The sequence below is a fragment of the Panicum virgatum genome, chromosome 2N, assembly GCF_016808335.1.
Source record: "Panicum virgatum strain AP13 chromosome 2N, P.virgatum_v5, whole genome shotgun sequence".
In the NCBI taxonomy this organism is placed as follows: Eukaryota; Viridiplantae; Streptophyta; class Magnoliopsida; order Poales; family Poaceae; genus Panicum; species Panicum virgatum.
In genome coordinates this window covers 14,626,616-14,650,250 of record NC_053146.1, presented here as the reverse complement: position 1 = coordinate 14,650,250, position 23,635 = coordinate 14,626,616, and the positions used below count along the sequence as shown (strand labels likewise).

Genomic DNA, 23,635 nt, shown 5'->3' with positions numbered 1-23,635 from the left:
ACCATGTGCGGACGTGCCTGGCACTGCTCTTTCTGCTGAGCTGCCTACTCCTTTGTACTTCTTCTACTGCAGAACCCTCGGCAAGCGTGGGTGCAACCCTCGGACGAGGTACGAACCTTGACCAGAGTAAGACCCCCGCCAGCAGGACCCTCGGCGCACCGCCAAGTCAAACATGGAGGACGGTACCTTGCACAGCAACCACCACGACGCCCACAGGAGTCACCAGGACGCCGACGCGGTCTCCGCGAGACCAAGGAGCTGCCCAGGACAACTGCCACACCCGGCGCCACGCTCTCCAGTACTCCACAGTGTACTTCCAACAGTGATCGTCCACTGCACACCCCCGATTCGAGGAGAAGACGACGACTTCTGATCTCCCCATACATGTACTCCGTCCCTCCTTGTGTCTATAAAAGGAGGAGTCGGGCACCTCCACGCTCATCGCCTTCCATCCGTTCACTCGCTCATCCACACACACACGCACACTCTCTCTCTCTCTCTCACTCACACACACTCTCCCGGTATTGGCACTTGCCTCAATCACTTAGCAGAGACTTGGGAGTTTCCCTCCCTCTCTCGTCTTACTTGTACTCCCCTACTACAGGCACTCCGGTGCAAGATAATACAGTGCACTCGCACACCCCTGCTAGACGTATGGCCCCGCGGCCGGAACCAGGATAAACTCTTGTGTTACTGTATTACCTCTTGCATCAACCATCTAGAATTAGGGACACGCAGCATCGATTACTAGTTAGTGCTAGGCCGTCGGGTCTGGACACCGACAAAAATAGCACAGGTTTAAAGAGTAATTATATTTAAAAATAACATGAGACTCAAAATTGATGATATAACAAAGTTAAGTTGTATTACATCGATTGATTACTAAAACAACTAAATTCTACTAAAAACTAATTACGGACCGCAAAGTGCATCAAGAAGGCACATACGCTATGTGGGTACACGTAGAAGGCTAGGTGAAAAAAACATGAGTTTTGGAGGAAAGATTGGTATATTTTTTATGCATCCATTGGGTGTATCTGACATGCATATATTTATACTTTTATATTTATATTATATTTATGGAGAGTTTTAGAGGAAAGATTGGTATTTTTTATGCATCCATTGGGTGTATCTGACATGCATATATTTATACTTTTATATTTATATTATATTTATGGATATAAAAGGTCCAATTTACATAAGTATCACTTATTCACTTATATAAAATGAAGTACTATGACACCATGCATGATTCCTTGCGTGCAAATAAATCCCAAAGCAAAGCATGCAGCATAGTAAATTTTGCCTACTTGAATCGAAGCAAAGCTCCCTTGTACTATACGAATCAAAATCATTCAAGTCTAAGGATCCAACGGAAGCCACAACTACACGTCCAAGGATCATTCAAATCTATTTATAAAATTGTGACATCTTGTACGTGATTTTGATTCAGATGGAAGAAGCGGTGGTTCTACCATTATATATTTTGAACTCACTATATATTTAACCTCTCTTCCATTTATAAAATTGAGTAAAGATGAACCCTCTCATCCACGGGGAAAAATATAGTAAAATAAAAAGAGGTTCCTGCGGTGATTGCCAAGAAAAAGGAATAATCAATCCAAATGAATGGAAAGAGGTGTCATTGCCAATCCAAAACAAATGGAAGAGAGGTGTAAGCCGTGATGGTCAATCAAAACTTGCTAAAAGGGAGGAATTGCCCATCCAAATAATTGGAAAGCATTATGCGGGTAGGGTGGGTGGGTATGGTAGAATTTTTGGTGTAAAAAATATTAGCTTTTTGGTAGAAATATTTTCCTTCTATCAAAAAATGAGTCTCCACCCCCTTTTCTCAAACTTTTTGGTCTGACAAGTGGGACCTCCGTGAGAGGTACGGTGGGCCTAATCTTTAGTGAGAAAGAGTTTTAATTATTTCAACTTTTATAGTATAGATAGAAGATAGATAATACTTTCATAAAATTTGTTATCCTTCTAGGAGGAATCCAAAGAACAACCTTTCTTTAACATGCGTAAAGAAAAGGAAATGGACAACGCAAAATTGCTCCCTTCAAAAGAAAAAAAAAACGCAAAATTGTCCGGGCCACGTTTAACCGAATTCCCGATCTGCCCTCGAACTATTTCGAATTTCGAATCGGCCCCCATAGTTTCGGGTTTGCCCTTTCCCTTCTTTCTTCCCCTCGCTCGGCCGCTCCAATCCTTCTCTCTCTCGAAAAAACCCTAAACCCCACCGCCGGCGATCTCCGCCGCCGCCGCCATGTTCGGGACCCCTTCCTCCTCTCCCCTCTTCGGGGCCCCATCCTTCGGGACCCCCTCCACCACCCCGTCCTTCGGCACGCCTTCCTCCACCCCCGCATTCGGCGCGACGCCGTCCACCCCGGCCTTCGGCACCCCGTCATCGACGCCCGCCTTCGGGACCCCGTCTTCGACCCCGGCGTTCGGGACCCCATCGTCGACCCCGGCGTTCGGGGCGCCATCGTCGACTCCCGCGTTCGGGGCCGCGTCCTCGGCCCCAGCGTTCGGCGGGCTGTCGGCTTTCGGGACGCCCTCGTCGACCTCGGCGTTCGGCGCGCCCTCCTCGACGCCGGCATTCGGCGCGAGTCCTTCGCTCTCGCCCTTCGGGTTCCAGCAGCAGGCGACGCCGTCCCCGTCGCCGTTCGGTTTGCTCGGGGGAGGGGGCGGGCAAATCACCACCCAGATGGCCCCCGTCGCTCCCCTGCCGCTCTCCCCCTCTGACCGCGACATCCAGGTACGCAACGGTGGAATCCCTCTCAAAATTCCCCTTAATTTTGAGGGAGCAAGTGGTAAATTGATGCGCTGCTTCTGAATCAATTCAGGCTATCGTGGATGCGTACAAGGAGGACCCCGGGAACCCCCGGTATGCTTTCAGGGTGAGATTTCTTCTAGTCACGTTATTGTCTTTGTTGCCCGAGATTTGGGTTGATGCAATTTGGTTGATCTGTTTCTGTCTGATTTGATCTCGGCAGCATCTGTTGTTCAGCGTGACAGAGCCTTCGCAAAGGGTGAAGCCAGTTGCAGCATCAGATGTAAGCAGCTGTATAAGTTTGTTTAAGTAATTTGCTAGCTGTTTGTGTTGTTGCATTGCTCTCAGATTAAATTTCTTTTCCTGTGGCTTTTGCTTTGTGGATGCAGATTATGTGGGCGGAAGCAATGGGGAAGCTTGAATGCATGGACACTGCAGATAGGGAGAGGCTGTGGCCTCAGCTTGTGCAGGGGTTTAAAGACCTTTCCCACCGGCTTAAGGTTAGTGTTGGCAATATGAAATTGTTTTCTTTGCTACACAGCTAGAGTACTGCTTTTTTGTTTGTGCTATACAAGCATGCTGCTAAATGAGCTTCTAAAAAGCATGCTGGTACATGAAATTCTAGATCAGTTTGGACTGGCGTGTTCTCTGACTATTATAAGAAATAGTATTGTGTTCTATCAGTGATATTGACAGGTGCCACATCTTTTCCCAATCAATGTTGTCCATGCCTCCATTTCTCTGAATTCCAACCATTCTGGCTGGGCGATGCATTGTCTTTGACATACTGGGCTTGCTGGCTGCGTTAGAACCAAAAAGGAAATCAGATAGGTAGCTTGTAGTCCAAATATATAGGTAAGAAAATACCGACCATGTCATGTTGTACATTCCTATACTTTTTTTTAATGTATTTGCACTTCTAATTGATTGTTCTCCTAATTTTATGATAAATTTAGTTATTTTCTAATGTAGGTATAATGTCAGAAATTTATGATGATATTTGTCTCAAAAGAATAATAGAGGGTGTAATCTGTCATGCTGTAAACCGTGTTATTATTCCTGCTTTTGATAATCCGGAATAATACAGGAATATAGTCATTTGGCTCACAGTGATCCAATGTAAATGGAAATGGCATTAACAAATTTTGTAGTTAATCTTTGTGACCTCTTTGTATCTGCCTTTAGTCACCTTAAAAGAATTATCTAGGACATATGATTAAGCATCTCGTTATAGATACCAAGTGTATGCCTTCACTTATTCCTAACCTGGGCACCATGTCAAGCATGAAACCATACAATAAGTGGTCCGTTGGTATTGTGGATCTGGGTAAAGTATGAAATTGCAGTGCCTGGAATCTGAGGTTGCCCAATAGACCAATTGATTTGACTCTGTAAGCCCCCTGTTCCTACTTGTATGCTCAATTGCAGAAATCGACATGAATATAATGAGATAATGTATGCAGACTATGCAGTTAGCTGTTATTGACTTGTGTCCTGCCAATACTTGTAATTATAATTATTTCGTTTGTAAAAATATGACAGTGAAAAAAATGAATCAATCTATGTAAAACATTTAATGCTCTTTTTTTAGGAACCGCCGGAATACATTCTTGATAGAAATTAACCAATTAATCTGCTTTCTTAATGTTCTGGCCGATCATACAGATGTCTCATGTCGTCATTTCTGTCTGCCAGTTTATATTATTTTCGTCCATCCTATTTTGTGCTTTTAGCTCTATCTCCATTTACTTGTGCTCCTTGCAATTCAAAAAGGTGCAGTCGTTTTGTTTGTGTTGGGGTGGGGTGGGGGTGGGGGTTGGGGTTGGGGGCATCTCCTTTTCAACCTTCACAGTTCACATTCACATTCAGTGACAGAATCACATTACCCATGTCTATCGGCTGTCATGATCTAGTTACAAAGATGCAAAACCTCACAGAATCACATCACCCAGTACCCATATCTATCGGCTGTCTTGGCCTACTCATAAAGATGCAAAATCTCAATAGTCCTAAATTCTCCCCCACATTGATTAATCAGTTAAAGTGCAGTTGCACATTTGCATTAGATATCTCTCTACCTGCAGGTTATCCATATATGCCTTCTATATTCATGACATATATTCAAATCTTTAATCTATCTTATTTGTCTTACTCTCTGTAATGCTCTGGGTGAAGCATGCTTTTCTTTCTTGTATTTTGGCCTGAATATTTTTGAAGTTCTTATAGTTAACTTTGCAACTTTTTTTCAGTAGTTGTGATGGTATTATTTTTACCATTTTCCAACTTCCTTGAAGGTTTTAAAAATTTAGCCAAGCCTCATTACTTGTTCTTTTCCTTTTCAGCTTCAAGATGAAGTCATAGTTTCGGATACTGACAGATTGAGCATGACTAACTCTAATGTTAAAAAGGTATGGCTTCATATTAATGTTTTCATATGTGCTTCCACGGATCATTTCTTTTGTTTCTCATATTTTTAATTACAGCTGCAAAGGCATTTCCAAGCTCACACATGTCCATGGATCCAGCGATTGAAGCAGCAAGAGCTGGTTATTCAGAGACGTCTTTTAAGGGTGATTATTTTTTCTCCAGATTTTCAAATAAACATTGGGGGTGCCAATTCCCTTATTATGGTTCATTGCAGATGTATGTAACTACTACTATTATTGTTTTGTGAACTTCTAAAAGTTTGTTAGAATAGTGGAGACATTGGAGAATAGGGGTTACCGCAGTCCTTTAACGAAGGAGGAAGCTGACTTACGTGAAAGATTGGTTGCCATATTAAAGCAGGTTAGTTTTTTTTCCCGATGCATTATTCCTACTTTTCGGCTGATCAAGGATTTTTGTTATCAATTTTACTCTTTTGTTTGCAGCTAAAAGGACCTGGTGCTGATCTGTCTAAGAGAGTTAATACACTTCTTTCAACATCAAATCTTCTGGCTAGAACTGGTGGCCCTGTATATATTCCTAATTCGGCCAAAGTTGATGAACGTAGTGTTACAGATCTTCTTGAGGTAAGTAGTGCAGTTTTATCGTTGTCCTTGTTAGACCAGGCCTTGTCAATCTGACCTGAAACTTGCATCACAGACCTTACAGCAGCAAACAGAGGCAATTGCCAAGTTAGGTAATGTGTTGAAGAGGGATATCAGGGACCTGGAGATCATCCAGTCAAATGACACAGATATGGCTGAAGACAGCGTTGGGAGAAGGGCATTGAAGATATAAGATTGAAGCAAGATCTTCATCAAAGCTACCAATAAGCAGAGTTTGAAAGGGAGATCCATCTCGTACAAGGATCCGAGCCTCCGAATGGTTTGGAGTATCAACTAGAGAAATCTACTGTGTATCTGGCTTGATTCTGCATTCTTTTCAAAGCTAACCATTGTCTGGTAGGTTGTGCTTGCGCTAACTACATTTTTGAGTGTTGTCATGGTGGGAACTTTGCCTTGGGCTGCTGAGCTCTGGTAACTTCCCCCGGGGATGGATGGTTTCGGCAGATGGACCATGCGTGGATGTAACCTTGACCTTGCGTGGATGTAATCCTTGTTGTAAAATACATTCTGGATGCTGTAGATCAACCATGGCTGTGGCCTGTAGCCTTGAATGGTTCATGCATATGCCTGCTCCTCGATGTTGGTTGCTTGGTGCATCGCTGTGTTCGCTTGGCTGTGGCTGATGGTTGATGCTGATTTGTTATGAGAGAACAATACTGCTGACTGGTTGGTAGCTGATGGCTGGTGCTGATTTAGTATGAGAGAACAGTACTGTTGGCTGGTTGGCTGACAAGCCAAGTGAACACAGCAATGTCTCAGAAAAAAAAGAAACATATTTGCAAATGTATATCTACTCATTAGAAAAGTGAGCTACAATATAGCTACTAAGGATGGGGAGGAGCTCAGTGTATGCATCTCCCGGGCACCCTCCAGGAGAATCCCCGCGCGTCGTCCCCAGCGGCGACGCGCGCCCTGTACGCCTTCCAGTCGTCGAGCACGTTCTTGAGGTCGAAGAGCTTGTTCTCCAGCCCGATGCAGCAGTTGGCGTGCATTGTGGCCACCTTGCCCAGGTCCTTGCCATGCTGGCAGAAGCCGCCGAAGACAGCCGTGTCCAGGAACCGCACGGCGGCGCCGATGGTTGCCGGCACGCCCTCCTTGACGATCATGTCGAACACGTACTGCTCGTGCTTCCCGGGGAACCGCGCCCGCGACGCCTGCCAGTGCTCGTAGAACGCCACGGCAGCCGGCGACGACCGGACGTAGAGCAGCCCGCCGTTGGGGTAGTTGTTCGGGGAGGCCGGGTCGCCGACGAAGAAGTCCGACGACATCACCACCTGCGCGCCGGCGGGGAGGCGCGGGAACGGGGAGCGGAACCACAGGATGTCCACGTCCGTGAAGAGGAAGCTGTAGCCGAGCTCCAGGACGCGCTGCTGGAGCCGGTTCCGCCGCCACATCATCTCCAGGTAGTCGCCCTTCATGTACTTCTGCTCGCCGGCGAAGTCCATGCCGGCCACGCGGAACCAGTAGCAGAAGGGGTGCACGGCGAGGCACCGCTGGAAGGCCTTGCCGTCCATGGCCACGATGAGCAGGTGCCGCGGCAGGTCCCCCGTGCCCTCGCCGTGGCGGAAGCTCTCCAGGAACAGGTCCAGGAACGAACCCGGCGCCGCCCACGCCTCGTTGATCGCCGTCATCAGCACCGTCTTGTCCGACGTCGCCGCTCGCCGGAGCAGGTCCGCCAGGTCGTCCTCGGACGGGGTCTCCTGCTGGTGCTGCTGCTGTTCATGATGGGTACGGGATGTAGAGTTAACGTTACATTTACCTTGGAATGCAATGGAATTTGAAACAAGAGCAGTAAATAAATTCTGAACCAAGCAAGCACTCTGATTGACTACTGCTAGTTCAATAGTTCAATTTTCCAATGTCCAATTGTTATTTGCTAGTACGGTATATATAGTTGAACAATCAAAACATAAAAGAGTCCATTCAAAATGCCTCTTGAGCATCCCGGATTTTTATTTTTTAAATGTCAGCTGCTTGTCGGCGACATCTTGGTTGGATTGTACCGTCTACTTCCTAGTAAGTATTTTGAATCCGGCACATGGAAAGTCCTCAGTGCTCCTGAGTAACGAGCATACTAAAAAAAACAAAAAAAAAACGTTGATAAGGTCATAAGGACGAACTGGAGTGATTGGTTCTGAGCGTCAACTAACATTAGCACCCTCTAATTGTGCACACTGATCCACTCGCTGACAGAATCGTTCTTTAGAATAATAGCGGTAACTAGGAGGCCATGTTACTGGTTTGGTGTGTACCCGTTTCATATTCAGATGGCATCCGTATTGTCAGAATGATACGACTTATAATAGGGGTAAACAGAAAGTTGGCTCTTAGTTTTTGCTCGTGACAGCAATGGAGAACAAAGGTTGACTTGATTTTGAGCCCATGAGCTTCAGGCAGCTTTGTAGGAGAAATGGAGTCTGTCAGAATCAGAACAAGCTAATTATAATGCCTAGCAAATGGCGATCCTCTTGTACGCATACTCAATCTGTGCGCCGTGTCTGCACATACATAATGACAAATTGACAAGTTCCTAAAAGATTGGTTTCAGACACCAATTGAACTGATACTAGTAAACACAAGCTAGGAACGAAGAATTACCCCCCATCTCAATTAGCACTCGCGTTTTCAGGGCTCTAAGGTGAACCAGCTGTTTTGTTTTGGGAATCCGATTCGTAATCATCTACTAGCTGTGGCAGAGGAAGATGGATCACCTGCTCGGTAGGAGTCGAAGTCGCAGAAGGCATCACAATCTGCTGCGGCTGCTCCTGCTCGCTGTCCCGGCCGTTCTCCTCATCTTTTCTGGCGCCGTGTCCGCCGCCGCCGTCGCCGTCGCTGTGCGTCACCTCCACTTTCCTCCTCTCTTCCTCCCTGGCGACATGTTCTCGTTGCTTGGGGTTGAGGTCCCGCACCTCCCGATCGGCAACAGCGGCGGCGCCCGTCTCGACGGCCTTACCGGCCTCCCGCCGCTCCCACCGCGGCGGCGGCGTCCCGGGGGAGCCGCCGATGTCGCGGCAGAGGGAGGTGTAGAGGAGGAAGAAGGCGGTGGCGAGCGCGGCGCCGAGGAGGAGCGAGGTGGCCGACCTCATGGCGCCGGGGCGCGCGCCTCCTCCCGCTCCCAGCGACCGCAGCAGCAGCCCGGCCTGCGGCCTGATCATCGCCGCCTCGCCCGCGGCTATAAACTATACGAGACAGGAGCAGGCGGCATGTGCGCGGTGGCGGCTGCTGCGGTGGAACTTGGAAGCCACAAGCGAAATGATTGTCCGGTGGGAGGGGCGGAGCCGCGCGCGGGGACGGAGGGAGGGAGGAGGAAGGAGCCTGGTATGGGTCGCGTCGCGGGGTTGGTTGGGAGGGCAATTCTGACCGGAGGAGGATGCGTGCGGGAACGGAGCTCGTCGTGGAAGATTACACGGTAGGGGAGGTGACGACGATGGAACATCAGGATGTGTGTAGCGAAGAAGCGGAAGTTTATTTTATTTTTTAAAAAAAAACTAATTCGGACCAAAAATTTATTTCTAGACCTTTGGCTGGCACGACAGGCCGTCGCTGTCGCGGCATATACACAGTATACACTGGCATGACGGGGCTACCATGCTGGCCGTCCAAGCCAGCGTCGCACCAGCCGGCTGCCTACTGGGCGGGCCTGTCGTGCCACCTCCTCTTCTCTTGGCCGGACCAGACCTTCGCTCCACCGCCGCCGGTTGCCGCGACCAAACGGGCTATGAGTTTGGGTCACCCATGGCAGAGTGGCGTCGAGTCCTTCCCATGTCGGGATGAAAACGGTCGGGAACAGTCGGGAAAACCCTCTAACCACTTCCGTTACCATATTTTTTATGCGGGAACGGGAACGGGAATGCCGGTCGGGAAAATGAAATCGGGATTACGGGATTCCGAAAACCATACATTTCGATCGGTAACATGTCGGTAACGGTCGGGAAACGATAATTCAAATCGGAAACACCAACATCGTATAACCAGTTGAGCCATTCAACTTAACACCTCAGCTTGCTCGGATGAATGAGTTCAAGAAAAAAGGTGACCGGTTCATGTAGGCACAGTCAAAAGAAGAAAAGGAAGAAACAATTAAACAAAAAAGAAATGTATAAATGGTTGGTCTTTTGAGGTGCGTAGTGGCCAGCAACTCATAAAATGAATGGCCCATGCGGCCCACTGCGCACGGCAGTAGCAAAGCAAGCGCCACCACGCCAGGCATACTGCATGCACCTCTCAGCTTTAGTACCACCTGGCTTAGGCAGCTAGGAGGGATTCAACCCCTGCGCTATATAACTCCCAGTCCCAGTATGCAAGTGCACTCCGTCGGGTGCCCCTGTGGCTGGTGTGGGCTGGGCCAAATAGAGTTCGGTTTATGGGTTGAAATAAAAATTTGCTTGTAAATACGGGAAAATACAGTGGGAATATTCCCGGTTAAATATGGAACCGGCAAAACGGTCAGGAAAATCCATGAATTGATTCTGTTCCTGATTTTTTTCCTGGTTTCTTGTATTTCCTGTTGAAACGGTATTTGGACAGGAAAATCGGTATACAGTGCCGGTCGGACGGGATTTTCCCGTCGCGTTTTCAACCCCCATCCTACGAAAACCAAGTTGGCTGGTTTGGCCTGTCCGTTTGGCAACGAGGCATGGTTCGGTTCTCATTGTTTGTCTCATGGAACAGATTGATTTTTCTCTCATCTTATAGGGAATGCTTCATCACAATTTTAATTTATTGGAAAGATGTGCTCCAGCAGATATTTTTCTCTTTCCCCTTTAATTCATGAGTAGTCAGAATCTTTTCATGCATGTGGATCTTATGACTAGTAAAGAATGGATAGAAAGAGAGAAGGTGAAATTCCCCTTTAAAAAAGAGAGAGGGGAGGGAAATAAAGGGGAAAGAGGAAAAAAAATCAATTTGTTGGAGCTAAATTTTCCCCCTAAATCCCCTTTATGGCTAAAAAGTGAAAAAGGGAAAGAGGAAAATCAATCTGTTGGAGTTGCTCTCTCACCATTAGTCTATTTATAATTGTGAATTTATTTATTTATTAGGATAGGCAAGGTACGCAATTTGATATTTTGATTGATGCTGTATGTTGGCTAGTCGATTAGGTGGCTGCAGGTTGCAACTGTTCCGATGTCTTTTATTTTTTTGGGTAAAAAGAAATCCAACCTACGCTTCTCTGATGAGAAACCAGAGCAGAGTTTTTTTTTCTTTGCCCCCACCTGGCACTTGAAAATCAAAACCTCAGTGGCACTGGATTAGTGATGTCCGGGACACATCGTCCTTACGGCAGTATAAAGGTATGCATGTACCTGGCTTCTAGGCGGTCCCCCGTGTCGCCGTAATACCAACCCCTCTGCCCACTTCCTATCTCGAAATGCATCACACATGTAAATGTCGAAAGGTTCAGGCTGGCTTCTAGAGCATTTGATGCGTTTGACTGACACACTCCAGACTCGCCACCTCCGATTCCAGGGTCCGGTGTAAGCCAGGCTCCAGCCACCCAGATGCTTCATTGCGCTTGGAAGCAAACAAGCAACCTGAAACAGCAGAGAATAAAGAACACATTACTTACGTACCGTCAGTATCAAATCGGCTTCATATTATATACATGGTATGCTCTAAAAGAAAATGCATATCAAGTTCACATATGCCAGCAAAACTGCTCATCACACTCGTGCAAAGTACAATCGTATATAGGATACGCACATCCCCTTATCTTGCGAGTCTACATAACTAGACACATCTCCATGAGTTCCTGAGGATGCTTTCAATGATCATGCAATGTACGTGCTAGCACATGCATATTCAAAATACAAAATAATTTATTCCGCAGTTTCGTGAGGAATGTTTTCTATTTTTTCTTGTAATTCTATTCAAATTCCGAAAAGCAAAGTCATCAAAAATAGCTTAAGACTGCAAAATAAGCTAAGTTATTGAGGGATGGGAATATAAAACTTAATAACACTACAGATTATACACAAAAAATGCACCCAGCCCCCACCTACGAAAATGCGTCTTTTAGAAATTCATATCCACAACATACAATTAACCAGAAATCTTAAGAAGGGGAGATGAATATAATGGTGTTAACACTGATCATGAGAATTTTATTTACAAAGTTGGTCAGATGTGGCACTTTGGAAGACAGAAAATGGTTGGTTATCTCTACTAAAAAGGTTAAGGGTAAAATTACAGCATAAGAAGTTGGTTTACCTTATCAACTACAAATTAGTACACTAAATTTGCAGACTGTAGAAGCTGCAATGTGAATAAGTTAAACTAATTGGAGTAAATTAGAAAGAAAGCCTAATTCTACATTGTGACTTAAAGCCTGTTTAGACCATGATCCTGCAGTAGTAAAAGTAACTCACATTCTGTAAAAAGGTAATTGAATCCTTTTTATCTTGGTGTCCTTGCAAACAAAACATCACCAAAAGGCTATTGGCTTCAGCATCACATAATTTATCAGAATTTTTTTTAATTTGAGATTATATTTCTATAATCCATTGCAAACCTGCCTTCATCACATTCAGAGTTATGTGAAGAAGGTTCAGCTATTAGATGGCAAGTCAACCCAGAGTTTTTTTTTCTCGAACGCGCAGGAGAACTGCGCATCATTATATTAAGAAGAAAAAGGAAGGGGTTTTATCCCCAAATGTTACAGATTTGAAGGGGCTGTAACCCCCTATATAAATTACATCCTCATGACATGAACACTCCAAAACTAGGACTTGACCAGGAAGTCAACCCAGAGTTAGTCAGCGGCAAATAAAAAAATTCTTGTTTGGGTCTAGCAAAGCATAGTACAAACTTTCAGGCGAGAAACATGTGCTGTAATGTAATGAATAATGATGTGCAGTTTTATAACTCAAGGGACAAAAAAGACTGGTTCTAGCAATTCTTCTATTTAAAAGCTCATATTAAACAACTTCCAATTTTTATTTTTTATGACATATGATATGATTAATATTCAATGGTCGAATATCTTAAATCCAGTGAGTAAATGGAAACATAGTAATGCACAAGAAGATGAGCTTACCTCTGATCAAGGGAAGCTTGGCGTTTATGATGGTTGCCAGAAAATGGTAACCGTGGTTTACAGGTAATCAAAGGGAGCCAATTAGGCTGTAAATGCATTGGTGCATTATATGTGTGGTGTGAGTGATATGTACAACCATCACTTGCCAATAAAAGTAAAACTCTCATGAAGGAACTTTGACTGCTTTGCATTTGCCAATCAAGGGAATTGGTGCAACGGTTTGAAACTCAAGATCAATCACAGCAATAAATGTGACGGTTAAAAATCTGTTTCGCTTGGTGTTTGCTTGTGTATTGACTTGTTGAGCAATCCCACCTTCTAGCACAGTAGCACTTACATGGCTGCTTATTTAAGGACATCATTTTCTTTTCCTTCTCCTTCCCCTTAATCCCCATGCTTTATGGTGCAATCTCATTCTAGAGTTTATTAATGAACTCCATTTCACACCAAAGCAGGAACCTTTCCTTCTTGTCCTGCAATAACCACTTTACTCCATTAGTTCCTCTGTGGATAATATGTCCAGATCACTGCAATCATCCATATTCCTCATTTGTTCAGTTAGTTCATCCAAAACCTCATAGATTTCTGGAGCTAGGGGGTTGGATCTATCCCCAACAAGAAAGGGGGTAAACCCATTACCAAGATCGGCCCATGCTAACCCAGGAGCTTTTGTAACACCCAGGTCCCTCATCAGTTTTCTGACTGTCGCTAGCTCATTCCAGCAACCTGCAGCTGCATACATGTTGGCAACCAGAACATAGTGCCCAGCATTCTCTGTCTTCATCTCTAAGAGCCTCCTTGCTGATCTTTCACCAATTACTATGTTACCTTGATCATGGCAAGCTCCCACTAATGCTGCCAACATTGTGGATGTTGGAGGGAAGGGAATCTGATTAAGCAATTCCTCTGCCTTTTCCAATAATCCGGCACGTGCATATAGATCAACCATGCAAGAATAGTGCTCCATCTGGGGCTTTATACCAAATGAATTGACCATCTTATCAAAAACCTCTTCTCCTTCATCCACAAGCCCAGAGTGGCTACAAGCAGAGAGTACAGTAACCATGATGATGGCATCCGGCATGATCCCACTGTCAATCATCTGGTTGAAAAGGCGTAGGGCAACTGTCCCTTTTCCTTGCATTCCATATCCTGCGATCATTGAAGTGTAGGATATCATATCACGGTCATCCATGGTATCAAAGACATTTTGTGCCACCCAGAGCCTCCCTGACTTTGAGTACATATCTATAAGAGAGTTCCACAACAAACGATACCCTTTGAACCCATGCTTAACGATGTGGGTGTGAAGCTCCCGCCCATGTTGCAGATTAGCAACTCGAGCACAGAGTGCAAGGTAGGTAACAACAGTAACATAATTAGGCTCCACATCACTGCATACCATTTCACGGAAAAGCCTAGAAGCCTCTTCTGCATCATCCGACAACGCAAAACCAGCTATCATCGTATTCCATGTCACCAGGCCTGGGCACCTCAGCATTTTGAACAACATAAGAGCACACTCCATATCCTTGCACCTGGCATACATCGCGATCACCGCATTGCTCACGCTCTCAATTCCATCGCAGTGCATGCGGACTGCCAACCCATGTATCTCCTTTCCAAGCCTCAACCATCCTGCTCGTGAGCAAGCATTCAATCCAATCACCAGAGTCACAAAGTCGGCCCCAGCACCACCTCTTACCATATCACGAATCAACCCAATTGCCGCCTTATAATCACGCATCTGAATGTAACCACCGGCAATTGTGTTCCATGTCACCGAGTTGAAATCAAACCTTGCCATGGACGACCAGTTCCGAGAAGGCACGGCAGGTTTGTGTTTGGCTCAACCCGCAAAAAAAAAAAGAAGCCATGCTACGCATCTGCCCGCATCCGATTAAACAGCTCTACCGCCTCTCTCCACAGCCCAGATGCAGCGTAGCCAGAGATCATGGAGTTCCACGACACTACATCCCTGTGGCCCATTCCATCGAACACCCTGCGCGCGGCGACGAGGTCCCCGCACTTGGCGTACATGGACACCAGCGCGTTCTGGAAAAACAAGTGCCCGTCCATGCCGGCGTCCGCAGCACGCACGTGCACCGCCCGCCCGAGCGCGAGGTCTCCGGCCTCGGCGCAGGCGCGGAGCACGGAGGGGTACGTGAAGGCGTCCGGGGCCACGGCGTCCTTGCCCACCATCTCCTGGTACGCGGCGAGCGCGTGGCGCGGCAGGCCATGGCTGAGGCAGGCGGAGATGAGGACATTGTAGGGCTGGGGGCACGTGGAGCCGGCGGCGAGGGAGGAGGCGGCCGGGAGGAGGGAGGGGTGGTGGGAGTAGAATGAGGCGAGGCGGGGCAGGAGGAGCGGGTGGCGGGAGAGGCCGAGGGAGAGGGAGAGCGCGTGGAGCTGGAGGCCGAGGCGGAGGTCGGGGCGGTGGAGGTGGAGGAGGGAGGCGACGGGCCGGAGGAGGAGGTGGGTGGCGGCGGCGGCGGGCGGCAGGAGGAGGCGGAGGCGGGAAAACGCGAGGAGCGGGGCGGGGAGGAGGAGGAGGGCGGACGGGTCGGAGAGGGAGGCGAGGAGGGAGTTTGTAACATCCTGATATTTTTGGACACCGTCACCAATTTAGCCACGGCACCGCCAGAGCGCGGGACGCGCTGCGCGTCACATGCTGCTGCTGCTGCTCGACCGCTGCCCTCTCTCTCCCTCGTCTCTCTCACGCGCGAGCGCCGCTCGCTTGCGCTGCTGTTGCTGCCTGCGCTGCTGCTGCAGCGCCGAGCCCGCGCACGGCCACCTGCCCGCGTGCCTTGCGCCGTCACCTGCTATGGCCGCCCCTGGCCCTGCTGACCTCCGCGCCGCTCCGCCCCACCGCCGCCTCGCCTCGACGGCAAGAACGACGCCGCCACCGCCGCCTCCACCACGGCCACCGCGGACAACTCATCTCCGGCCATCTCCCGACGCGCCGAGCACCTCCCAAGGTAGCCCGTGGCTCCCTCTTGCTTCTCCCCCACCTAATCCTCGCCGCCTGCGAGCGAGCTCGCCGGATTTCGGCCTAGAACCGCCGCCGGCCATGCTAGGGGCCTCACGCAAGAATAGGAGTAACTCCAGGGGTTTCTTTGCAAAGTCTGTGACTCATTTGAATAGTTCTTAATAGTGCTGCGCAATTCTAGAAAAACTCAGGGGCCTTGCTGTAAAGGAGTCTTTTCTTTTATGCATAAATTAGCTGCTAACTTCTAAAATTCGTATAAAATCATAGAAAAATCAGAAAAATACAAACTAAAATTTGTTGGATTCCTTGCCTTAAGATCTACAACTTTACTTACAGGTTGATCTTCAGTTTTTAAATAGTTTTTGCTCAAGTTTAAATGTTAGTTTAAGTGGTTGCAAGTTTTGAAAATGCATAGTAAATAGTAGAAAAATGGTAAAAATGTAAAACCAGTTGGATTAACTTTTATTTGGCACGTAGAACTTAGGAAAAATATTTAACATGCTGTTTATTTAATGTTTTCATGATGTATTGATTTAATCATGGTTAATGCTTGTTTACACTTGTCTATTTAATATCTGCAGTTTTGGATGTTTAAAAATTATGAAATTTATGCAGTAGCTTACTCTCTGAATGTTTAGTTCACTGTAAAAATTTCAGAACCAGAAGCTATGTGCATGTTTGTAAATCTATTTTTGTTCTGTTTGTTTTGCTAGGGCTAAATTAAATATTTTCTGTTGTCAATAAATGTTGGAAAAATATTGTTGCATGCTTTATCAATACCTCATCATGCTGGTAAATTTTGGTTGCTAGATCATGTACTCAAGTTAAGTTTTTACATTTGTTTAGTTTCTAGTTATATCTTTCACTTTCCAAAAGTATTGCTAAGCCATTCTTTTCTGCATGGTTTGATACATCAAGTATGTCATTTTTGGGTGAATCATGTTAAATTTTGTTGGCTAGAAGGCTTGGCTAATTTCCTGAATGGTGGATGCTTGCAGTGGTTTAATTTAAGTTAATTTGTGTGGCATGCTTGATGTGCTTGTTATCTTCTATGAGATGCTTGAGTGATGGTTAAGTTAAATAGCTCTAGGCGTTTATGCTAGTATGTTGTACTTTTATGAATGCCTTGCGTGTTGCACTTCCATGCATTCATACATATGCATTGTCGCATCTCATTTAAGTACGATAGATGAACCATATGAAGGACGTGCTACTGGAGCCAAACCCGAAGACGATGTTGGTGGATATATCCCGAAGACGGATGGATGAAACCCGATGTGCATGACCAAAGGAAGATGCTCGCCAAGCGAGTATCATCTAACTAACACTGACTTAGTGTTAATCCCAGGCAAGTCTCGGTGCACATCCCATTATTTGAAATTATGACACCTATATATGTATTTATTACTTGTGCATTACGTTTCAGGAGTTGGTTGGAACCCTAGTTGCATGATCCTTAAGTTTCCTTGAATTATACTAGCATGTATAGGACGATAGAAATGCTAGGCTTAATACTTATCGATAGAAGTCGAGTGACTTTTTGCACTCGCGAGATATAGGATATTTAGAAGTCGAGTAATTTCCGGTTACTCGCGAGATATAGGTTATATACTTATATACAGTACCTGAGTTGTTGAAATTGACATGAAAATATGAGACCGAGCGGGGAATGATGATGATGTATATGAATGGCAGCAGGACAGGGTTCCTGGGTGTCTTAGCTCTGTCTGAGTCGATTGAGGACCGTACCGTTGTTGGCCCTGCTGATTATGTTTGAATTGTACTAACCGCATACCGGGAGTAGGAGGTAGTCGAAACCGGTAAGCCTAGTACTGCCTTGTTTCGAAAGTACAGAACTGCTACCCACCCCTTAGGGCAGTCGAGTGGCCGCGGAGAATTGGGATGCATATGTTTACTTTTGGTGGTCTCTCGTAGGGCTCGGTTGACTATATGCAGGTGGGGCGGTTCTGTAGTTCGAGGCGGGGAGGGGAATGGTTGGTTCGTATTGTCCGACGGGGCAAATACATACCGTGTTGGTTAGGTCCACCTTGCAAGGTTAAATCGGATCGATTCGCCGTCAGTCGCTCTCGGACATGAGCACCTTAATCTCCGAGTCACATCGTAGTAAGAACATGGAAGGGAATGAAATGATCAATATGGTTGTACCTAATCAATTGTTTTTCCACACTGATTGGTGTAGAAATGCAAACCATAGAAAATAGGTACTCATTCCTAATCTTGAGCTAAAATATTGAAAGTAAAGACTCACTCTTAAATGCTTTTCCGCAAAACAACCCACAGCCAAAAAGTCGTGTATGTCTAGATAGTGGGCTATGTATACCCATAGTCGGGTAAGTCTTGCTGAGTATTAGTATACTCAGGGTTTGTTATTTACCCTGTTTCAGGTATAGAAGCTAACCAGGATTCGCATCAGTGGGCTCGATTTGACGTCCTCACGTGTTCATAGTTATCGTTTTGTTTTATTGGTTCTCAATCAAATTTACTTCTCTCAGGTCATATTCTCTTCCGCTGCTGTCATTTATTTTATGTAAATTCTAAATTTAAAGTTGTTTTGTAAATATTTATGTTATTATCTATTTTTGTGAAATTATATTATGCTCGTACCGTCTGTGCTCGCCGTCGCGCGAGACTTCTGGTGTGTTTCGATCGGCCTGTGGGTTGAAAATAGACTGTCAGGTTACACTAAATTAAGCTAATGCGACTGATGCGTTCAAATGATGGCCATTACGCTTAATTAAGCCATTTAACTTGGCGGTTCTGTCACAGAGTTGACAGAGTCGTCGCGGTCGGTGGCGCTAGGATTCAGCGGCGGCGGCGGCCGTGGTGAGAGCAACGCGGCGACGGACATTACTGCAGGTCCTGCTTGGTGAGACGCCCGAACCCGACTATGGCTGTTTAGTTCGCGGAAATTTTTGGATATGGGTACTATAGTATATTCGTTGCTATTTAGTAATTAATGTTCAATTATGAATTAATTAAGTTTAAAAAATTTGTCTTGTTATTTACAGTTAAACTATGTAATTAGTTGTTTTTTAACTGCATTTAATACTCCATGCATGTGTCTAAAGATTCGATGTGATAGGTGCTATAGTAAAATTTTTGGAACTAAACAGGGTCAAGTGTTTTATTTCAAAAACGAAAAAATTCTGAAATGACTAAAATTGTTTCGAATATTTTTCTTCTCAAATATTACTCCATCTGAGGGAAGCAGATGGTGGGCATCGCTTCGAGTGACGTAAATTATTATTACACTACATGATATTGTGGGAAACAGTTTACTAAAAGCATTTCTGCACTAAAGTATTTATAAGGATGTGGAACACAGTTATAAGGATAAACAAAAAATAGAAAAACTGAATGCAAAAAATAAAATATAGAATATTCATTCATTTATCTTAGCATACCTCACAAACAAAATATTTGTTCAACACAAACAAAGCGTGGTTTGTTACCCACGAGGGTTCGAGTCATTTGTGCTTGTATTTTTTTGGAATGGAAAATCCAATATTCACCTTTGAATTAGCATAATAGTACAATTTCACCTATCAATTACAAAATTGGATAACAAAGACTATCCAGCGGTTGAAATAAAATGAATTGAACTATTTGGATAGGTTTAAAAATAATATTATATTTTTTAAAATATAATAAAACTATTTAGATCTTAGTATATATATTATATGTTGATGCTGTATTTGAATTTATTTATTTAAAATAATATATATAACTACAAACAAACAAATATTTGGAATATAGAAAAATTTTATTCAGCTGCCCAGTATAATTCTAATATTTAGGATCCATCTTTAGAAAATGTTGGTACCTATTTTTTCTAATTAAAAATAAATTACTTAGAAATATTTAGTTTGAATTTGAGTATTTTTTATTTTGATAGAATAGAAAACAATATTTAAAATCACTTAAGGACTAAATTTATCCAATATTAACATTTACAATTATTTTTTAGCTAAACTAGGAAAGATGTACGTGCCACGGGCACATATTTAATTTTTCTTCAATCAAGCAATAATATTATTTTTTTTAAATAATACACATCTTTTTTCCTTCTATAAAACAATGATGTCAATTAATATCCTTCCAAAACCATCAAGCAATGATGCCATTTATTTTTCTTCTAAAAATAATACACGTCTTTCTTTTCCTTCCATAAACAATGATGACAATTATTATCTTTGTAAAAGAAAAAATATCGTGAATTATGGGTAAACGCATGTGCAAAGGAAACTATGTGTATACTAAAGGAAAGTAATACGTTAATACACGTCTTTATTTTCCTTTAATAAACAATAATGTCAATTATTATCCTTCCAGAAGAGAAAATGACGTGAATTATGGGTCAATTTATGTGTAAAAAAAGTATATGTGTGCTAAAGGAAAGTTCATAAAATATAAATTACACGAACTGAATGCCAGCAATGTGATGATTTGATTCACCTCTATCACTATTGGCAAGTACTCCGATGACCATCATGAAGTTATTGCGGAGTTCAGCATCAATGAGTTTGGCACCTATTGTTTGGTCAAAATCCGTTACAATGCGTAGGAATATAATACAATTTTTTAAAAAAAATACTATTTACATACCTAATACCCAAATCAATAATAATTCATAGAAAAATTTAAAATTCAAACTTAGAAATCCATAAGATATATCTCTCTTGTGAAGAATGGATCAAACGAACACCTCGGGATCGCACGGCCGATAGAAGCAACAACCACGATCAAGCCGACTCGTGAATCATGTGGCATCTCAAGGGCAGCAACCATGTTCTACTACTACTACCAAGAATTTTTGGAGTTGAAAGAAATGCGCCTGCACTATGTATGACACATGAATGCTAATCTGTTTCCTTAATTGATGGGATAAATATTGGAAAGTTAACACAAATCCGATCTCTTATCCCTACATAGCCAGCCAATCCCTTGCTAATATGTTTCCTTAATTGATGAGGCAAATATTGAAAGGATGTCAAACATAAAAGGTCATCACCTCACAACCAAAAGGAAAGAAATAGAGAGATTTTAGGATGTCGAACAAGTTTTACCAAAATATCATTGTCAACTGGTATACAAACAATGGAAAGTAATAAGTGTTACCAAAATATTATTGTCGTCTGGTATACAAATAATGGAAAGTAATAAGTGGGTACAAGAGTGTGGTGTAAAAAGTATTAAGATTTTGGTAGAAACATTTTGCTTCTATAAAAAAATAGGTCTTCACCCTCTTTCGTCAAAACTCCGGATCTGACAAGTAGGTCTTCCATGAGAGGTAAGGTGGGCCTAATTTTAGTAAAAAATATTTTCAATTATTTTAACTTTTATAGTATAGATTCAACCGCCTACAAATTTGGCCCGACACAGGAAGTGGTCAGAGACGGTGGGCAGTTGCGTGCATGGATTCCAATTCCTACCGAAAATGTGAATGCGACGGGCGCATAAAACACTGATGGGCCGTTCCCTGAGCCAGGCTACTTGTATCCTTGCCTCTGCTTGAGCAAGGCCCAACGCGAGGCCGGTCACCATGGCTGCTCTTCCCCGGAGAGGCAAGAACACGATCGCGAGGACAGCATGGCTAGCCCTCTCCCTCCTCCTGCTCCTGCTCCTGGCCACTCCAGCTCACTCGCGGCAGCATCAGGGGCTCACCTCCACAACGTCCGCCCAAGAAGGTATAGAGCTTTTTCTGATTGATCTCTCTCCCGTCTCCCCCATGTCGATTCGTTTTCCTGTTGGCTTGTTTCTTCGCAGGGATCTCGTTGTGTCTGATGCTCCGATCGGTTTGACCCGTGAGCAGGGTTTCATTTACCGACCGGACCGGCCAAACCGTCGGGGTCCGGTACCGGTATACCGGTCCGGTTTGGCCGGAAACCGGTCGGTACCGGTCGAATTCAAATTTGAATTAAAAAAACTCAGTTCAACTAGTTCGTACCGGTATACCGGCCGGTTAGACCGGTTTACCAGCCGGTTTGACTGGTTTGAATTTAAATTTAAATTTAAAATCACATGTGTAACCGGTTTGGAACGGTATACCGGCCGGTTTGACCGGTTTACCGAGTGGGCCTTAATGGGCCGTCTCATTTTTTTCCTTTTCTTTTTTGGTTTAACTTTAAATGGCCGAAAAGTATGTTAAATGAATAATTTTTTGAGAAAATTTGACACCATTAGATTCGTCGCACCTTGAAGTATTTTTAGGAATTTTTGGGAATTTTTCATTTTTTTGAATTCAACTTTGAATTTTGAATTTGGGCCGGTTTGGTACCGGCCCAAACCAGAACCGGACCGGACCGGTTTGATCGGTAACCGGTTAAACTGGACCGGTTCCCACCGGTTTTGTAAACCCTGCCTGTGAGTGGAATTGAGGTGATGCAGGCTCTGAACTAGGGGTGTGGTTTGTTCCGCCATCCCACCCAATGAAGTGTTAGGATTCTTTTTAATAAAAATAAAATCCGATGTCGTCATAGGTTTTGTCGTTCCCACAGCTTCTCCTTTAATTGGCAGGAGGAGGATGCAAGAATCCGGCCGGACCGGACGACCCATCTGGCGCCGCCGGCGCCCAAGCCCAACAGCAACGTCCCTGGCGGGCCTTTGGGTTGACGCGACACGGATCCGTCTGTTGACGCAAATCTCGGTCAACACACGAACGCACTAGATCGTGCGACGCGAGAAAGAGCTCGATGCAGATCTTCCTACTTGGAGTGGTCAGACCAGTCTAAGGGACCGATCAGACCGGTCGCCGGTGAGAATCGACGACGGCCGACGAACGCGAACCCGGGAGGGACCCTGTCAGGGTAGGCACACGTAGGGTTGTTCTAGGATCGGCAAGCCACCTAGAACGCCTTCAAACATCGCGGAGACGAAGGAAGAACAACAGAGGAGTTTGGAAAAACTAGGGTTTGGAGAAGATGATAAAAAGTAGAGTTTGTATTGATTTTTGTTCGATTGTATGTTCTAATCGGCCATGTCCCTTTATATTTATAGGGTGGGGTGGACTTATCCCGCAAGAAATTCTGTTTACAGATCTAAATCTATTTAAAACCCTAGTTGTACTCGGACTCTACCTGGACCGGTCAGACCGGTCGGTCCCTGCCGGACAGGCTACAGTGCCTCGACCGGTCAGACTGCTCGGTCAGACCGGTTGGTGTCAATTTTGGCTGTCAACATATGCCCCCTATTTTTTGGTAAAGCTTTCTTACCAAAAAACATTCTTCTGAGCCAAAATTGTCTAAGGGCGATGATTAACACTAAATCGGCCATATTTTGTACTAAAGGCGATAAATAATTATCGGCCATGTTTTGCTCAAGTCGATGTTGAAACAACTTATTTGGCCCGCCACACCTTCATTGTCGCTGACGTCTTTGGCACGGCCTCCACTTGTTGTTCCATTGCCTCCTTCATGCACATACGTTGCAGCCTTCGCTTTTGAGTATGAGACAAGCCTGAGGGACACCACCTCGGCTGTAAATACTTTGAATCTTGCTTCTTGCTCTTCTCATTGTCTTTGCTGCAATCAACATCTTGCTTGACCGGATTATTGCTAGCAACAATCAGTCTTTGTAGTAATGCATGATTTGGATACAAAGGAGGATATTGAATATAATATGATTGCATATGCATCCTACTATAATTTATAGGTGTATAAAAGTAAGGATACCAGTAATACCATGGAGCAATCAGTCCACTAGATGAAGTATAATTACCTTGACTCGATTGCTCTTGATGTCTTGACGATGATCTCGTATCC

At 44.7% G+C, this 23,635-nt stretch overlaps 4 protein-coding genes across 5 annotated transcripts; 2 read left to right on the top strand and 2 right to left on the bottom strand.

Annotated features, from left to right (window-relative positions):
* The first annotated feature begins 2,172 nt into the window (after nucleotides 1–2,172).
* LOC120658070 (nuclear pore complex protein NUP54-like) lies at nucleotides 2,173–6,410 on the top strand. Its single transcript, XM_039936279.1, has 9 exons — nucleotides 2,173–2,767; nucleotides 2,856–2,909; nucleotides 3,006–3,065; nucleotides 3,172–3,282; nucleotides 5,125–5,190; nucleotides 5,266–5,352; nucleotides 5,468–5,569; nucleotides 5,653–5,793; nucleotides 5,867–6,410. Exons 1-9 carry the CDS (start codon nucleotides 2,276–2,278, stop codon nucleotides 6,002–6,004), a joined length of 1,251 nt encoding a protein of 416 aa, XP_039792213.1. The 5' UTR covers nucleotides 2,173–2,275; the 3' UTR covers nucleotides 6,005–6,410.
* Nucleotides 6,411–6,492: 82 nt separating this feature from the next.
* Nucleotides 6,493–9,299, bottom strand: LOC120658069 (uncharacterized protein At4g15970-like). 2 transcript variants are annotated; one of them, XM_039936277.1, is made up of 2 exons: nucleotides 8,544–9,299; nucleotides 6,493–7,547 (listed from the first exon to the last, which is right to left on the bottom strand). In XM_039936277.1, the coding sequence occupies exons 1-2, from the start codon at nucleotides 8,985–8,987 to the stop codon at nucleotides 6,675–6,677; spliced, it is 1,317 nt and encodes a 438-aa protein (XP_039792211.1). In that variant the 5' UTR covers nucleotides 8,988–9,299; the 3' UTR covers nucleotides 6,493–6,674. The 2 variants fall into 2 exon arrangements, with proteins under 2 accessions (XP_039792211.1, XP_039792212.1); XM_039936278.1 differs by having other exon boundaries at nucleotides 6,493–7,544; nucleotides 8,544–9,240.
* A 3,566-nt stretch (nucleotides 9,300–12,865) lies between these two features.
* LOC120662430 (pentatricopeptide repeat-containing protein At1g71490-like) lies at nucleotides 12,866–15,469 on the bottom strand (the record flags this gene model as incomplete). The annotated part of the gene is made up of 2 exons (XM_039941577.1): nucleotides 12,866–14,664; nucleotides 14,748–15,469. Coding segments are annotated over 2 exons (2,034 nt in total), but the record flags the coding sequence as incomplete, so codon positions are not given.
* On the top strand, nucleotides 15,435–18,882 carry LOC120658071 (atherin-like). Its single transcript, XM_039936280.1, has 2 exons — nucleotides 15,435–15,843; nucleotides 18,642–18,882. The coding sequence occupies exons 1-2, from the start codon at nucleotides 15,534–15,536 to the stop codon at nucleotides 18,743–18,745; spliced, it is 414 nt and encodes a 137-aa protein (XP_039792214.1). The 5' UTR covers nucleotides 15,435–15,533; the 3' UTR covers nucleotides 18,746–18,882.
* Nucleotides 18,883–23,635: the final 4,753 nt, after the last annotated feature.

Coding starts and splice junctions, on each gene's coding strand:
- LOC120658070 (XM_039936279.1), top strand. CDS start 2,276: ATGTTCGGGACCCCTTCCTCCTCTCCCCTCTTCGGGGCCCCATCCTTC. Junction 5,191..5,265: donor CTAACTCTAATGTTAAAAAG/GTATGGCTTCAT, acceptor TTTTAATTACAG/CTGCAAAGGCATTTCCAAGC. Junction 5,353..5,467: donor TTCAGAGACGTCTTTTAAGG/GTGATTATTTTT, acceptor AACTTCTAAAAG/TTTGTTAGAATAGTGGAGAC.
- LOC120658069 (XM_039936277.1), bottom strand. CDS start 8,987: ATGATCAGGCCGCAGGCCGGGCTGCTGCTGCGGTCGCTGGGAGCGGGA. Junction 7,548..8,543: donor CTTCGACTCCTACCGAGCAG/GTGATCCATCTT, acceptor CATCATGAACAG/CAGCAGCACCAGCAGGAGAC.
- LOC120658071 (XM_039936280.1), top strand. CDS start 15,534: ATGCTGCTGCTGCTGCTCGACCGCTGCCCTCTCTCTCCCTCGTCTCTC. Junction 15,844..18,641: donor CGCGCCGAGCACCTCCCAAG/GTAGCCCGTGGC, acceptor GTTCTGTCACAG/AGTTGACAGAGTCGTCGCGG.